The following is a 16,348-nucleotide window of genomic DNA, read 5'->3' as shown; positions in this document are numbered from 1 at the left end:
GCGGACATGTTTACTTTCCCCTGCTATCCCTGAACCCAAGGGCTTCAAGGAGGCCAGGGGAGCCTAAACTGGCAGCTGGGTAAATATCCCAATAAAACATGTTCCATCATTTCCCTAGCTTCTCCATAGCAAGCAGATGATGCTTATTCCTTGGTGTACCTAGCTTTATCATTTACGCGCTCTAAGACATTCTGATAACGCTTCAAAAAGCAAACAACTTCGATGCGTTTGAATTATCATAAATTGTTTCTTTCCCGATTTCGTTCTTAACTCTTGGGCATAACCTCATAACCGGTTCATAACCTAATAAACTCATAACCGGTTTACTTTCCATTGCCGCCACCTAGGAGATTGTCCCCGCCTCACCGACTTTGCATTTAACGTTCTTTGCTGTCATGTTGCTTACTATACCTGTCGCATACTTGCTAGTAAGCTTCCTGGTTATTTCCCTCCACTGTGAGTCAATATTTTCCCTGTACAAGTACTTGAACAGTCTCGCGACCCATTTACTCTCCTTCATATTCCTCAATCGTTCTTCGAAATCAATTTTACTCTGAGCTTCCCTAGCATCAAAACATGTCCATCCCATATCACCCTGTACAGCTTCATTTGTAGTCTTGATTGTAGTCATTCGCAGTCGTGCGGCCGGCAGCTCTCCGCTCTCCCTTTTTCTGACCCAGCTCTCCTCCATCCCGAATTCGAGCACATCGCGCCATCCAGCGCAAAGCGGAACAGTTAGGTAAGATAACACATGGCCTGTGAGATCGGCGCGCAGCCTGCTGGCGCGCGCAGATCTCGGATGGTGATCATAGATGGCATTTGGCGCCTGCACGGAGGAGGGCGACAATGACAAAGGCACTGACATCCCACCCCGTTTACAGCTAATAATACTAATTTTTATTTTATCCTTAGTTTCTGACAATTGCTACGTGTTTTCGGCATAAATATCCATCATTTTATACCAGTTTAAATTTCTTCCGACATCTACAAGTCATCTAACTAGACATTTGTCTCTGCAAGTGGTTTCGAGATAATGAAATCCTAGATACGCCAACCTCGTGTGAAGTCAGCTAAGAAGACCTTGTCTGCAAAATGAGAAACGATAAGACATATTGATAACTCTGAAATACGCACCCCACCACACCCTCCCTGCTAAAAGAGAATACGCGTAATCGCTCTCCGGTCGGACTGCCTCGTCCTGAATTCTGGTCCTTCAGGCTCGTTAGATGAACGACAAATATTACAGTCGAACCCGGATACAGCGAAAACACATATAACGAATTGTTCTGTATATGGAACAGCCGTAAAATTCCCCTCGAAAGTTTTTGTTTAAATTTTTATTTTATATATCGAATCACCTATATATACAAGTTTTTTGTGATCCCCTTCAGATTCGCCATTTCCGGGTTTGACTGTATTGTTAATTGCATAGGTTTCCTTGGGTTACGTTAGGCAAGCAGGCTCGTAACTGCCACGGGAAGGGGCACCACGCCTGCCTGTGGTTCCTCAGAGAGGACAGGCTCAAGGCAGAGAGGTTTCGAAGCTTCGCTGTTTTCTTTCGTAAATACGCATTGCACTGAACCAATGGCGTAACCGACCGGCACGCGCCTTCTCTTCAAGGGACATGAAGTTTTTTGAAACATGAGTTGACGTTCGTGCAGATGAATGAGGGTTGAGAAGGCGGTGGTTGGCCGTCTTTTGCGGCGCCTCTTGAGCACGTCGTCGTCCGAGATCTTCTTCGAAGACAACACTGAACGACGGTAAGCCAGCGTGTGTGTGTGTGTTTCTCTCCTCCTCTCTCGCTCGCCGTGTGCGCGGACTGCTGGCTGAAAACGTCCGGCAGCCCGGCCGACGCATCAGGACAGGATCGCCCTGCGCACGGCGGCCACTCGGAGGAACGGCGAGCCGTTGTTGCACGTGCCGGAAAAGTCGTCCAGGTCCGTTCGGTACAGGGACACGCACGTCTTGGGACTCTCGTGTTTCGTCTTCATTACCTGACAAAACATCGCAAAGAACGCCGCGCGCGGAGCAACGGACGTTTGAATATATATCGACAGGTCATGTGTTGCTCGCAGAGGCGTCGTTACTATACGTATATACTATATATTAGGAGGTGACGCGAGAGGGATTCGCGATTTTCAAAAAACAAGCGTAACAAAAAAGTAAGGAGAAAAGAAAGTCGAAAAGGACAACGCAAACGCCAACTATCATCTGAGGGATCGCAATGTGGTGAAAAAGAAAGAAAACTAAAGAAAAACTATCTACGCTTGCAGTCACACAAAAAAATAATAATTTAAAAACAGGGTGCAATATACAATTATAGGACCTACGGTTGTGCTTCGTGGAGGATGATCGAAGGCAGATTGAAGGTGTTGATATGACGGGCCTCAAGCACAAGACGTATGTCTTCATTTTTTTTTTTTTTTACCACTGATCCTTACAAATTAATTCGCTCAGCTATAAGACCAAAAGACGCATTTTTAGAGTATAGGGTATTGGTTCGTGCGAGTTGATGTCTGACATATAGAGGATGTTCTAGCTAACGTTAGCCAAGCTGTCACGCGAAAACATTAAAATAATTTAAAAACAGGGTGCAATATACAATTATAAGACCTACGGTGTTCGATCTTTAACGACCAAACACCCTAGGCCTTATTACTGTATCTTGCACCCTGGTTTCTTTTTCTCTTTTTTTTTTTTTTTTTTTTTGTTGAACAGCTTGGCTACCCTTAACTGGGACACATGGTATAACGTGCGTTCTTTTTCTTTTTTATTTGCGCAATAACTACAGTTGACGAAAACACGTGAGAGACAAGCACACGAGCAAACTTTCACCTAAATGTCAACGTTAGATCTGGCGAGCGTAGAGTCGGGCTGAACCAACCCGACTGCACGGGGTAGGTTGACCCAACCCGATCCAGTTGAAGGGCACATGCAAACGCGGACGGATCGGGTCGGTAGTTCGCAGCCAACAGCATTAACTGGACGCGTTGTCATATCTCTGACATCAACACAGTCTGGCACCCAACTCTGTCGAGTAGGGCTGTCAGAGCCCGATTTCTGACTCGACCCGCTACCACCGGTTTCGTGTAAACATAGCCATAACGAGAGAAGTCTACAGGCTCGAGCGAAAGCTACATACCTTGTTGACGATCGTGGTCTCGTCGTCGAACATGTACATCCGGGACTGGTCGGACTGAGTCACGGCTTCCGCCCACTCGTAGTACTTGAACTTGGACTTGGACTGGCACACCTGCGAGCAAGCCCCACAGTCGCAACCTTAGGAAAGTGTAATTTCTAGGGGTGCTCCAAACAGTGAATTTTTCCAACACAAATGAGATACAAATGTTCGAAAAAAACAAAAGGCATCTGGGTTTAGAATATAGACTCGAATGTCGAATAGTTTTCTGCTCTTAAACGTAGCGCAAAAAGGAACGTGGAGAGGAAAAGCGCCACTTTTCGCTCCAAGGTGTCCGCACGAAAACTGATGCTTCACACAATGACCTCCGGGATAACGAGACGCTACCCCAATTTCGGAGGCCGTGCTTGGATCGAATGATCGCGCTTACGTCGGAGTAGGTGCACCAGGAGAAGTCAATGCAGTCCTGGGACGGTGCGTGGATGAGACCCTTAGGTACGATGTACATGAGCACGCCCATGAGCACCGAAATGCACGTCTTGGCGCGGGGACCCGGACCCGCCGCGGTTAGCGTCTCCACGTGCTGCAACGCCGACCTCTGCAAAAAAAATAATAAAATAAGCACTGCCGTCGCCTACTCATTCGAGTCTACATGGCATTTTTTGTTGTCAATAGTTGGCGGACGCATATCCCCTATTTTCTTTCTCACTACCCGCATCGGAGAGAGAGAGAGAGAGAGAAAGCAACGATAGCAAAGGCAGGGAGGTCAACCAGACGACTATCCGGTTTGCTACCCTACACTGGCCGTAAGGGAAAAGTGAGAAAAGAGAGGAAAAGAAGACAGCGAACACAGCGCGTACGTGGGAGTATGCGCAGGAGGTCTATAAACGGTCACTCAGCCCGGAGCACTTCAAGAACTGCACTAGTGCACGAATAGCTAGTTGCGCCAGCAACGGGGTGGTCACGCTTCGAGTACATTTGACTCAGAAAATGCTCTCCAGTCCCCCTGCATCGGAAATTTACGAAAAAGGTAAGGAGACTCAAATCGTACCCAAGTCTTCCCTTGCAACGCGGCTTCACGGCAATGCTTCACATCACGGCCCCCGAGGTTATGCAACGCTGCCACAATTTCGGAACTTTTTGTTGGCCTATAGTTGGTGCTTGCTGAACACACATATTTTTTGCCGCAAATTAAAACAGACATAAAAGGAAGATTACATAGACGATGGAACTGGCTTCACTTCCAACTGATTTATTATGGATGCTGACCCAGGAATACATATACACGCATGCGAAGGCTATTCATAAACTTATGGTATCCAGCGGTTGAACGATCTCGTCTCCGATTAGTAAAGGATAGCAGACGTATCGCTAATACAGCTTCAGCTTTTCTTTTATATATAATAAGATTCCATTAGCTCACATGCTGTCTGATTTCTGCTTCTACCGAGAATCTTAATTTCCTGAAAACGTGGTTGTCACATGCAGGCCTTGCAGTGCGCTGACAAATGTACCACGCCAACTCTCATTAGATTTAGGTCGTGTTCCCTAAATCCGCTTTGGAGTGTCTATATAATTGCTATCGCAATAATAAGGCGGTGTACCCTACACTGCGCAAATGTCATCCAGAAGAACAGCTGTTTCAACCTAGGGAGCCTACATGCAAGCGCTGCTTGCATGTAGGCTCCCTATTTCAACCGAGTGAAGCCGAGTTTCTTCACCGTTAGTCTACGCGGTACCTAAAAATATCTCGAAGCAATGTTCTCCTACGGCCAGAGTGATGCCTATTTGCCTCAGTAGCGACTTTGTACTCGTATACGCCAACCAGCTGTCATCTATGAATCCGAGGTTGATGACGATTAGTGGGGTTAATTGACGCAACTGCCAGAATCCGATGGCGACAAATAATGTTTTTGCACGCACTCTGTAAATGTTTTCTTGAAGGGGCAGCGCTGGGTTCACCAAAGACTATTTACTGTTCTCTGCTCCTATTGCTTTGTATTCATCGAGCAGAATGTAATGCATGCACAACACCTTATATTGTAGATTTATATATATATATATATATATATATATATATATATATATATATATATATATATATTATTCAAGTACAGTAAAGGCCCTACGGGCATTACATAAGGGTGGTACAATACACCAATGACAGTTGCGATAAATGCATTCAAACATATTATGTTATGCATCCAGCGCTAATGCAACTCCACTAACGTGAAACCTGGGGAAGTGCGAAGCAGTGATGCGCCTGTGTAGGGTGGTGGCGCCCTTTCTTACGCTGTGATGGTACCAGTCTAGTGTTTCGGAACCGATTTTAACGAGTTTCTGCGAATTAATGCGATTAATGCTCGATTATTCCTGTATTTTCAATTATTCTGAATCATGTTAGTTTATTTTGAACCAGTTTTCATTAATTCTGCACTTGTTTTGACCCGGTTTTGAGCCCTTGTTTGTGAGCGTGATCACGACAGATCACACGCGACGCCTACAGCTCGGGCCACTAAAGTGCTTGGCACTTAAAACAAGAACACAAGCGGGAAAAAAAAATGAAAAAAGCCTCCCCCACCGAGAACAGGGGGCATGGCGTGATAGCGCGCGCCAGCTGCAGGCGCCGCGTCTACTTCTTCATACATATAAATCTGCGCTTTAAAAGGCGCGTATGATGCACCGACAGAGGCTTTGCAATAAAGAAAAAAAAAAAAAAAAAAAGAACGACAGAGGCTGAATCGGTAAGCGTGGTGGTCTCGCAACCCGAAGGTCGGTGGTCCGATTCCCCAGCTCAACGAGCAAGTTTTATTTTGAAGAAATAAGTAGTGAAGGTGGGTGACGCTACGGTCACCCAGCTTCACTACTTCGTCTGGTTGGCCCTGTTCTGCAGTGGAGGCAGGAGAGGAGAAGAGTGCCCGGATGGTGGAGGGTATAAGAAAGCCAGCAAGCAGTCACGTGGAGAACACTTTTGATTTGCCCTAGCGTTTAGGTGCATGCACGCTGAACGTTTCTCGTATGTTTTCTTTGGAGCTCAGCCGTAACCATGTATTAAACTTGTGTTATTTGTTTTTACGCCGCCTCGTCTTCCCTGCCGGACCCTCTCCGATGGTCAACCTGATTCGAGCTCCAAGCAGACGCTGTTGAAGGTGTACCAAACCCCGGCCCGTAACAGTGCCATTGAGCTTAGACCCTTTCTGCACTATCACCAGGATCGGCTCAAATTTCAGCGTGGCAGCACCACCACCGACACTTGTGAGCCTATAAAGCTTCGCTTAAAAGCGTATCTCATGCCGGATCCGAGGGATTGCGTCACGTGCACGTGACGAGCTCCATTTTTTTTTTTTTTTCTGCTGCACGGGGCATTTCCGATATGGCAGATTAACCAAGATGACGTGCTATGGTCGGTGACGTTGCAAGCAGTGCTTCTTTCGTACGGACATTTGTGCGTGTGACCTTGTATCTATCGCTCGGAACGCGGCTCCCTCGAGAGCCGCTCTCTCGAGGAAGCCGGCTTTTTAAATTGTAAATTTTAAATTTCGACTTCTTTCGTGCCACGCAGGCGTTTCCTGCTGTGTTACTTTGTTTCATCTACTTTACACTGATAAAGTATTATTTCAAAACTCTACTTTCGATAGTTTCGCTCTAACCGATTGATTCTAAACAAAGAAAAACGCCAGCGGACAGAAAGCCGAGAAATCCCGCTTTAAAGGGCGCTTAAGTTACTTCGAAGGCGCGAAGTTACTTCGTAAGTTCGCGCTACAGTCGGGTTGATGACAATTTTTCCTTTTCATGAACATTCCTCCGCCATGTGGGCCTCCGCAGAACTGATCTGCCATATTCAATTTTTAACATGATGTCAGGATGCAGCTACGTGACTGTGCTGTCCTTAATAAATCAGCACTTCACGTCGCCGGCGGCGATGCGAGACCACTGAAGTGCATCTAACTAAACTACCGTAAAGACGTGCGATGGACATCAGGGTTACGAGGACAAAACGTACCGGGAACAGGTTGTTCTTTAACTGGAGGACCTTGGGGTTGCGGGACGCGTTGAAGGCTGTAGGGAAGAGGGCGACGCAGTTATCGGGGAACTGCTTGACGTGCGTCTCCAGGATCATGTATTGGACTTGCCTGCGCCATAAGATAGGACAACGATTAAGCTCCGATTTCACAGGCGGCGTTCCCCCCAGGTGGCCTCCCTCCCAAACACATCCCAAACCGCTTAACTTGAATATCCAACGAGAACTGGTGTGTGTGTGTAACATTATATAGCCAATAATGGTCAGCTGAATGGCAATTCTTCCTTGCGCGAAACTTTCTCCACCTCGCGGATTTACACAGAACTCCTTCAGAAAACCGTGGCCTCCGAGACTACCCTTGTTTAATGATCTTGGAGGCCAGCGTTAATGTGTGATTATGGTGAATCTTTTTTTTTTTTTTTTTTCATTGCAGTGGAACATCTACTTGGTCCTGCGAAGCCTTACGAGCTAATCAAAACGAACTAAAGGCTCTTCATTTAAAACTGCGAACTGAAGGATTTGCGAGAAAAAGTTTAGGTTCTTCTAGCACATGGTGCCGTCGACGTGCGTTCTCTTGCTCATAATATACCGCAGGTACGCATTGACAAAATTGTGCTATAAAAGTGCAGATACTGCGCACTTCACAGAAGCCTCAGCGTTTGCAGCGGCGCGGTGTTGTGGAGCCATCTAGAAAGCACTCAGCGAACGACAACTATTGCACCCGATATTTCTGCGCATGTACCTTTGCACCTTTTTCAGCATGTTTCCGCTTGCGTGACTACACATATGACACCCCAGAGGCTTCAGACAAGATTACACAAACCAGTACAAACACTGAATACAACTTGCTATTGCAAGTAACAAGGTAGAAGTAACACAGACAGAACGAGGGACACAAACTACGAGGACCAGTGTCCTCTTCTTGCGGCTGTGTCATCCTTCTGTGTCTTTCAGCTGTACCGAGTGAAATACGCAGTCAAGCCCTTCACACTACGGCGTGCCTCATAATCAGAACTGGTTTTGGCACGTAAAACCCCATAATTCAAGCCCTTCACAACTACTAAAACCTAACAACGCACAGCATGTCTTCCCACGCGAACCTAATGACACGTCTACCGGTGGAAGCGACAAGTAGGTGGATGAACCTAAGAATACAGAATGCGATATTACGTCAGAAAAGGCCAAATATTAGAAAGAAGCCAGAACTGAATATCAAAACAAACTTGTACTCACGATGAGAGAATCTTGAGTGTCGGCTGCAGCTCGTTCAAGTACGCCGAGGAAAACCCGAGAACAAACTCGAGACTACCTTGTTGGACTTCTTTGAATGCCTGTTGTGACAAGAGAGAACAAAGGCAATGATTTGGGCCAAACGTTGCCCTAACTTACATCTCAAAGTTCTGATCTGCGAAGCGTTGGCCTAGCACTGGAGCAATCCAACACAAATGTATGCAAGTAAATCGACAAGGTAACACATGCCTGACTTAAAAAGGGGAGTTGCGCATGCGCAGGATGTAGCGCCTGATGATTATATTAAACTTAAATGCTGGGTGTGTTAAGTGTCAAAACCACGATCTGATTATGAGGCGCACGCCGTAGTGCGGGACTCCGGATTAATTTTGCCCGCCTGGGGTTCCTTAACGTGCACTCAAGTACAGGGGCGTGTTTTGCATTTCGCCCCGATCGAAATGCGGCCGCCGCGGCCGGGATTCGATCCCGCGACCTCGTGCTTAGCAATGCGACACGAAGGCCACTAACCAACTACGGCAGGTCCTGATAATCCCCTCTGCCCGATTGTGCACTTGTAAGTTTTATGGTAGAGCGTAAACACGCGTTATTGGCGGATAAAGCTCGAAATTTAGGCAACTCATATCTTTCTGCGCATGACCATCGCAAACACTCAAGTACAAGGGCTTACAGAGCTTGTCAAAACAACACATCTGCCAAAATATGAGCTCACTAGTAACCTATACAAATGAGGGGGGGAAAGTACGTTCGGCTAATGACTTATTAGCGTATTTACTCGTGTAAGACCCACACTCAATTTTTTTTATTGCAGATTTATTACTGGGTGCACGAGGTAGACTAATGGCTACTCACTTAAACCTCGAACTATGCTCAGACTGCTATGTAATATAACGCCAACCACTGGCGGCGGACTAAGAACACGCATATACAGTCGCCGACTGATTTATTTCGGAGACGGGCAATGCCGCGAAAGCGTCCGAAATAATCGGGCACACAGTCCGAAAAAGACGAATTGTGACGGTAAAATCAATTTCGTTGTTTTCTTAGAGTGTCGGCACAGCGGAAAAATTCGTTTACGGACTTTTGCTCATTGTTATGCCGTGTTAAAATAAAACTTACTACACGTTATGTGATCCCCGAGGCCGCCGGTGCGTTTCGCGTTTGCTCATCGCACCGGTCGATGCCGCTTTAGCGACCGCACACCAATCGATAACGACACGTTGTTACTGCGAATTCGTTTTTTTTTTTTAGTGTTAAATATTCAACTGCAGGTTATACTGAAATTCTTATTTTTGTCTACGTGTCCCATACGCAGATGGTGCCTATATATGTGGCACGAACTCTTCTCGGCGGCGACAACCGTGCCACTGGCTATGCGCAGAAGACGCACTGCAAAGGGGCAAACCTGATGTTACGTTCCCACCGTAATGACACGGGCCAAATGGCGACAAAAAAAGAAAGAAAATGACGCATCGACGTCACAGACTCGGTATCGGTTGCTATGAACCCGTTTGGACGAAAGTTTACACGGCCGACGAAGCAAAGCACCTATAGGCAAACGCAGATTTTGTGGCGCAACAGAGGTAAGATTCCCCAGCAAAATGTTTCCAGGTTTCTCTCTGGGAACTCTTTGGGCCGGGCACACGCAAGAAAAAAGCTCTCGCGTTTGTTGCCGAGCGCGGACTACGGTAATGATGATAATGTTATCGTTAGCAGGAAAACTAGTTCCATCTATAGTAGCGGCTTGCGGAAATTAACCAGCACTCGGTATGCGATCGACGCTTAGTGAAGCTTTTCATTTTTTTTTATTGCGATAGCAATTATATGAACACTCTAGGCACATTTCTGCCGTAGTCGTCGTCGTCGGCGGCGGCGCCGTGATGTTCCGCACAAAGTCCAAGGGCGATAACATCGTCGCCGCGTGCCGTATGATGTATGTACGAGTGAAGGCGTGCAAAGGTGAGCCGACGATGGTGGCTGATTCTCTGCGCGCAAGGGAGGAAAGCGAGGAGGAAGTGCGCCCTCTTCCGTCGCGCACAAGGAACCGGGGGAGGGGGGGGGGGGCGTTCTACTGCGGCGGCTGCGTATGGCGCGGCTGCGCGGGCCCACCTTGAAAGCGATCTGCGATGGGGACAGAGTACACCGAGTTCTGATAGCTTCGTGTGCGCTGTGTTCTCGCCGCTTAGTTCGCGTTGAAGCGAGAGGCAGCACGAAGATCAATTCGCTCGTTCTGCTCCCGCGCTTTCTCACTCTGGCGTTCTGACAGCGAGTGAGATGTGTTCAAGCGCGTGACACCATGCTTGTTAATTTAGTTAGTAAGCGAATGGTTACAAGTCTACACGGCCAATGAAACTACTAACCTTACTTCGTGTAGCTGTCTACTGATTTGCTATCACAATCGATGCTTCGCCTTTCGGGCGAAACTGCGACTTTTTTTTTTCTCCCTCAGAAGTGGGAGTGCGGGCCTTACACGAGGGCGGGCCTTGTAAAGTAAATATGGTATATGCCGTATAATAACGCACGATGAATTCTCCAGCAAGTTCGATTTAATCTGGAATAAATGTAGATCTATAGAGTATATTAATTCTATATCTAAAGCAAATGTTCTTAACCGGGTATAGGAAAGCGCGCACTTGGCACATCTGTACCAAGGAGGTTGAAAAAAACTTGATCTGTACGGCACTTGTGATAAAGGTTATTGTAAACAGAAATTATGGGAAACAAGTTTATGGCCCACTTCCGCGCTATATAAATTTCTAATAATCAATCTCCATCCCTCAAACAAAAGTCGTTAGATAGGTTGCATTATCATTAAAACAACCTATTGTGGGCCCGTTTCATGAACTACTACGAGCGGTGGTTGAACGATCGCAGCGCCAGATATCCCTCTAGGAATCTCAGTAAGAAATTCTATAGCGTGGACATATGGCCTCCAAGATTGCGCCACGTTGTGGCCTCCGAGATTTGCGCCAGCGACGACAATCTCGGAAGTCATGGTATGGTCGAGGCCAGCAAGATCGGGCGGCACGCCGAGCCGGCTCGCAAGCGCAGCCCTACCGAGCTGAACTTGACGTAGAAGTCCGCGTTGTGAGGGGCCAGGATTTGCTCGACGAGCGCGAGACCCGCGAGATCCCTGGCCTCCAGCCAGGCGGCCATGTCGCGCGCCGACTTGTGACCCGCCGACATCTGTGGGCCGTGCTGAGCCACGAACGCCGGCGACAGGGAGACCAAGTAGCGGGGTCCCTCGGTGTTGTTGGCCCACTTGGACTTGCTCTTCAGGAACGACGTGAAGCTCAGCGCTGCGAAGATGAGCGACGACACATTCGTTTCCTCGCGACGCCGAGCGCTACGTAGAAACAGACTTTAGACAGCTTTACGCGCAAGTGTATAGATGCCCTCGTCTGTCAAATCGGCGCATTGTGTTTGTCGCCGCGAGGGCCGGAGGAGGAAGACGCCTGGAGGTGGAGAGCCGCGTTCGCGTCCTTTCCGCTTGTGCTTCGACGCCGCAGTGCTCGCAGTGCATATTCGCGGCGTCTCTTCCTCGCATGTGCAGCAATGTGCGCTTTCACTGTGGCACACCGGGCGTCGCGTCGTCGAGGTCAATGCTAGGGAGCCTACATGCAAGCGCAACAGGGCGTGCATGTAGGCTCCCTCGTCAAGCGTCCGCGACCGCGCTCGCGCACTTTCAGTTTGTGCTTCGACGCCGCAGAGCTCGCTTTGCGTGTTCGCGGCGGCGTCCACAGGCTTGCGCAACCCGCGTTCGCGAAGTAAAACTGACAGTCAAAAGGGTGAAGGCCTGCGCGCTCAAGAGACATTCATTAAATTACTTGACGTTCTCATTTGAATCGTTGTAACTTCTTATTACTTGTTTTCGCCCACCAAAGGTCGTGGGTTCTGGAGCCTTAATTGACGCTACCTTAATTAACTGTGCCTTAACACCAAAGGTCGTTGGATCGCGACCCCGACCAAAGGCCGCGGGTGCGAGTGCCTTAATTAACTCTATAATAATGAAATGTGCCTTAATTAACTTTGCTGGCTACCCTGCACTGCGGAAAGGGGTAAAGCGAATAAAAAGTGATAGAAGAAACAAATAATTAAAAAATGAAGTAAGAACAACGTTCAAAGCCGGTCGCACAATTCACAAGCCCTTAAGAACTTCAGCAGAGCCCTTAAGGCCTTGAATGGACCAGTGTCCTAAAGCTTTTTCCTCTGTGAGGGGGTGATTGTCCAGTTTTTCAAGCGCAGTCGCGAGCACTTTTCTTGCCACATTGTAGCGGGGACAGTCACAGACGAGGTGCTTGATTGTCTCCTCGCTGCTAAAGTCCCTAGATTTTTTTTTTTTTTTTGCCTTCTTTAAGTAGCGACAAGCTTTGAAGCACCGCCGACGAATCTCATTGGGCGGCGCTCATTCCGGCAGCCATGTTCTTCCTAACGCTGTTCCCCCCGCAATCACTTGCACGCTGCTGCGAGCAGCGTAGCTAGTAGCGGCCGTTGACGGTCTCATGCTATCTAGGGAATCTAGGGACTTTACTCGCAGCCACAGTTGCCGCAAGCAGGGCTGTCGGCCATTCCAATGTGGAAGGAATAGACGTTCGTGAATGCCACGCCGAGCCACAGGCGGCACAGAAGTCTAGCTTCCACTCGTGGTAACCCTGGTGGAAGACGGAGTTGTAAACGTGAATCCAGTCTGTGGAGGCGTGCGTTGCTGAAACCACTGGTGTTCTACAGAGCCTGCGTAAGCTCGCGTGCGAGGGAACGAAGCTTTGTGGCTGCATCTGTTCTCGACAGTGGTATTGATATAATAGGGGCACCATCGTGGGCCGATCGGGCAGCGTCATCCGCACTGTAATTTCCCGAAATTCCGCAGTGACCCGGTATCCACTGGTAGATTATGTTGTGCCCCTTGTCGGTTGCGTAATGAAGTAGTCGGATGTCATCGACTAATTTTACGTTAGCTCCGTGGGTGAAAGGGGACAGCAGGCACTGGAGAGCTGCCTTCGAGTCACAAGAGATGGACCACGACTGTGATGATTTGGGACCAATAAATTCCAGAGCAGCACGAATAGCTGCGAGTTCTGCAGGCCATGTAATGCGTGTAACAGGTAGGCGGTAGACCATTAGAATTAGTGGAAGCATTACGAACGTAAGCGGGACGCAATCGAGGGTGGAATAAGTCTGAGTGATCAGAGGACAACATTTTTTTTCTGTGTGCATAGAGTATTGGCTGTAGACAGAAGACCGGGGCAAATGCAGATCTCTGAAGATACTTTTTGTCCTGCCGTGTGACATAATTAGGCTGGCCCTAGCGACTGTGGCTGTGGGAAAGAATGATGGCGATATCAAGTAGGGGCAGAGTATATATAGTCGAGAATTGCCGATGCTTCTCAATGCACCTAAGTACTGAGATCGTACGAGTCGTGAACGGTTAGAGGCTACGATGTCTCAAAGGTTCAGTGAATGTTGTACGCGCATCCCTTGTCCGCTGTCCACTGTCGTGATCAATAACCACTGGCTACGACGACTGTCATATTCAACTGTCATACTGAAACGATGTCATATTCAACTGTCATACTGGAACCGGCACTGGTTCCCGGTGACGGTCACTCCACTGTCATAATTAAATAAACAGTGGTTCCAACGACTACGACTGCTTCCGGCCAATGACGCCATCAGTGACGTTACTTTCTCAGTCATTGCAGCGCATGCGTGTTCTAATTCCATCACATTGAGAGAACGATATACTCACAGGCCATGGGGGCGACGAAGCTCTTCTTGGCGAAGTCGAACTCGGCGTGCGTGTAGATTATGTGCGTGCAGTACTGGTGCGGGTATCGCAGCTCCTCCACGGCCAGCGATGACACCGTGCACAGCAGGGGGTGTGACACTGGCGACGACGAAGATGACAAAAAAATATGGTGTTTTAACGTGCCAAAACCACGATCTGATTGTGAGGCACGCCGTAGTGGGTGACTCCGGAATTGTTTGGACCACCTGGGGTTCTCTAACGTGCACCTAAATCTAAGTAGACGGATGTCTTCTGCATTTCGCCCCCATCGAAATGCGGCCGCCGTGGCCGGGATATGATCCCGCGACCTCGTGCTTAGCAGCCCGACACCATAGCCACTAAGCAACCACGGAGGGTGAAGAAGATGACGATGGTTGCCACAGACTTACAGTTCAAATAAGCCAACCCAGGTACTGCTGACGGTTATCAATACGACTACGACGACAGTTCGATCCATTTTAAATCATAATGTCAATGCTGATTATTATTATTATTATTATTATTATTATTATTATTATTGTTGTTGTTGTTGTTGTTGTTGTTGTTGTTGTTGTTGTTGTTGTTGTTGTTGTTGTTGTTGTTGTTGTTGTTGTTGTTGTTGTTGTTGTTGTTGTTGTTGTTGTTGTTGTTGTTGTTGTACCTCAATACATTTCTCAAGAGCAATGTGCGATTATTGAGAATGATAGTAATGATGATGATGGCGACAATTGAATGCTTTCTTCAAGCAGGTAAACAAGAGGCGCTTAAAGCCTGCAGGCCAAAGTTTGAATAGTATAACCACGATGACTTTTTATTTTTTCTTCTTTTTTGTTCTTATTTTTCCCTTTTTTTTTTCTTACAGAATACTAAAGCTAGCCAAAGAAAACAAGTTATGATGTCACCCCAAGTAACAACCACCATGAAGACAATTTTCTCCGTTCTCATTAGAAATTTAATTAAAAGAGACAGAAAACGGAAGACTAAGTCCCAAATGTGTTTGAACTCTCACACTTCCTCGCTAACAACACATTTTGTTCGTTTGGGTCACACTCTTTCGATAACGTAATAGCGATGTCCAAGCGGGGTCGGTATTTTCCAAGAATCCATTTCATTTTGCATTCTTCTGAGTTAGAACATATGGTCCATGTGACGGCTATACTCGGGTGTAGGCGATCGGCTAATCGGGCAAGGCGGGTCGGCGTCCGACCCGCCGTGGTACGATCCAATGAAAAATGGTGAAAAGTGGAAAAGAAAAGGTGTCGCTGAAAGGTCTGACCTCTGATTTCTCTGAAATATTAGCTAAGTCTCCCTCTGACCGAAGTGCAATTATTGCTTGTTGCACGAAAGGAACGTTGACAAGGGCAGAATCCTAAGCATGCCTCGAAAATACACGTGCTGGAAGCCAACACTTTTTCACGGTTCGGCGAATCCCAACAGCTATTCGGCCAAGGTAATGCAGTACTTTTACGATAGTCACAACAGTACCATTACTGCCAATGAGATTCTCGTTTTCTCTAACTGCGAAGCAGGCTGACAAGCTCCGGCGGCAGCCGGATTAGTCGGTTTGATTCAACGCGCATCGTATTGTAGGAACTTGGAAGAGAAGGAATTTGGCGCGGGTGCACGAAGGCTTCCACATGACGCTAACGTTGTAGTACACAAATCAGCCGCGCCATGCCGCCACTTGCCTGACTGCTTGGCAGCGCCTGTACGCTTCTATCACTTCTTCGCTGCAGCACCTAGGTGAGCTGCAGTGAAGCCTGAGCGCATGCAGAGGGTCGTGAGCGAGGAAGGGGTTATGAAAGTACTACTACCTTCGCCTTTTTATTGCGATAGCAATTATATGGACACTTCTACCGGATTTCTGCCGTCGGCGTCGTCGTCGCCGTCGCCGTCGCCGTGAGGTTCCCTATAGATACAATCTTCGCCGCGCGCCGTATGCACGAGCGGAAGCGTGCGGGGACGCGCGCTATCACGGAGAGCGAACGCACTCAATCACCCACGCGCAAGCAAGGAAGCGGGAAGCCAGCGCCGGAGGGCGCGCGAGGGAGGGGGGGGGGCGCACTTCTACTCTGCCAACAACCGCGCTCGTCGCTCGTCCGCACCGTCTCTTATCTCCACACGGCTCTGACCTTTATGCGCCGTGCATTCGCCGCTCAGTTTCCGTTGAAGCGAT

General features: G+C 48.0%; 1 protein-coding gene across 1 annotated transcript in view; it reads right to left on the bottom strand.

The window, feature by feature from the left end:
* Window positions 1–1,549: 1,549 nt before the first annotated feature.
* LOC119458675 (uncharacterized) overlaps window positions 1,550–16,348 on the bottom strand; it is a 35,686-nt gene continuing 20,887 nt past the window's right edge. The window contains exons 9-15 of the mRNA XM_049670311.1: window positions 14,155–14,292; window positions 11,466–11,707; window positions 8,394–8,491; window positions 7,143–7,272; window positions 3,570–3,737; window positions 3,143–3,253; window positions 1,550–1,994 (exon numbers count right to left, since the gene is read on the bottom strand). Of these exons, the coding sequence (XP_049526268.1) occupies window positions 1,857–1,994; window positions 3,143–3,253; window positions 3,570–3,737; window positions 7,143–7,272; window positions 8,394–8,491; window positions 11,466–11,707; window positions 14,155–14,292 (1,025 nt within the window). The 3' untranslated portion in view covers window positions 1,550–1,856. The remainder of the gene's footprint in view (window positions 1,995–3,142; window positions 3,254–3,569; window positions 3,738–7,142; window positions 7,273–8,393; window positions 8,492–11,465; window positions 11,708–14,154; window positions 14,293–16,348) is intronic.

Source organism: Dermacentor silvarum, chromosome 7, assembly GCF_013339745.2.
Source record: "Dermacentor silvarum isolate Dsil-2018 chromosome 7, BIME_Dsil_1.4, whole genome shotgun sequence".
NCBI classification, from domain to species: Eukaryota; Metazoa; Arthropoda; class Arachnida; order Ixodida; family Ixodidae; genus Dermacentor; species Dermacentor silvarum.
Note: the sequence above shows the minus strand (reverse complement) of the source record. Positions and strands in the feature narration are given on the sequence as shown.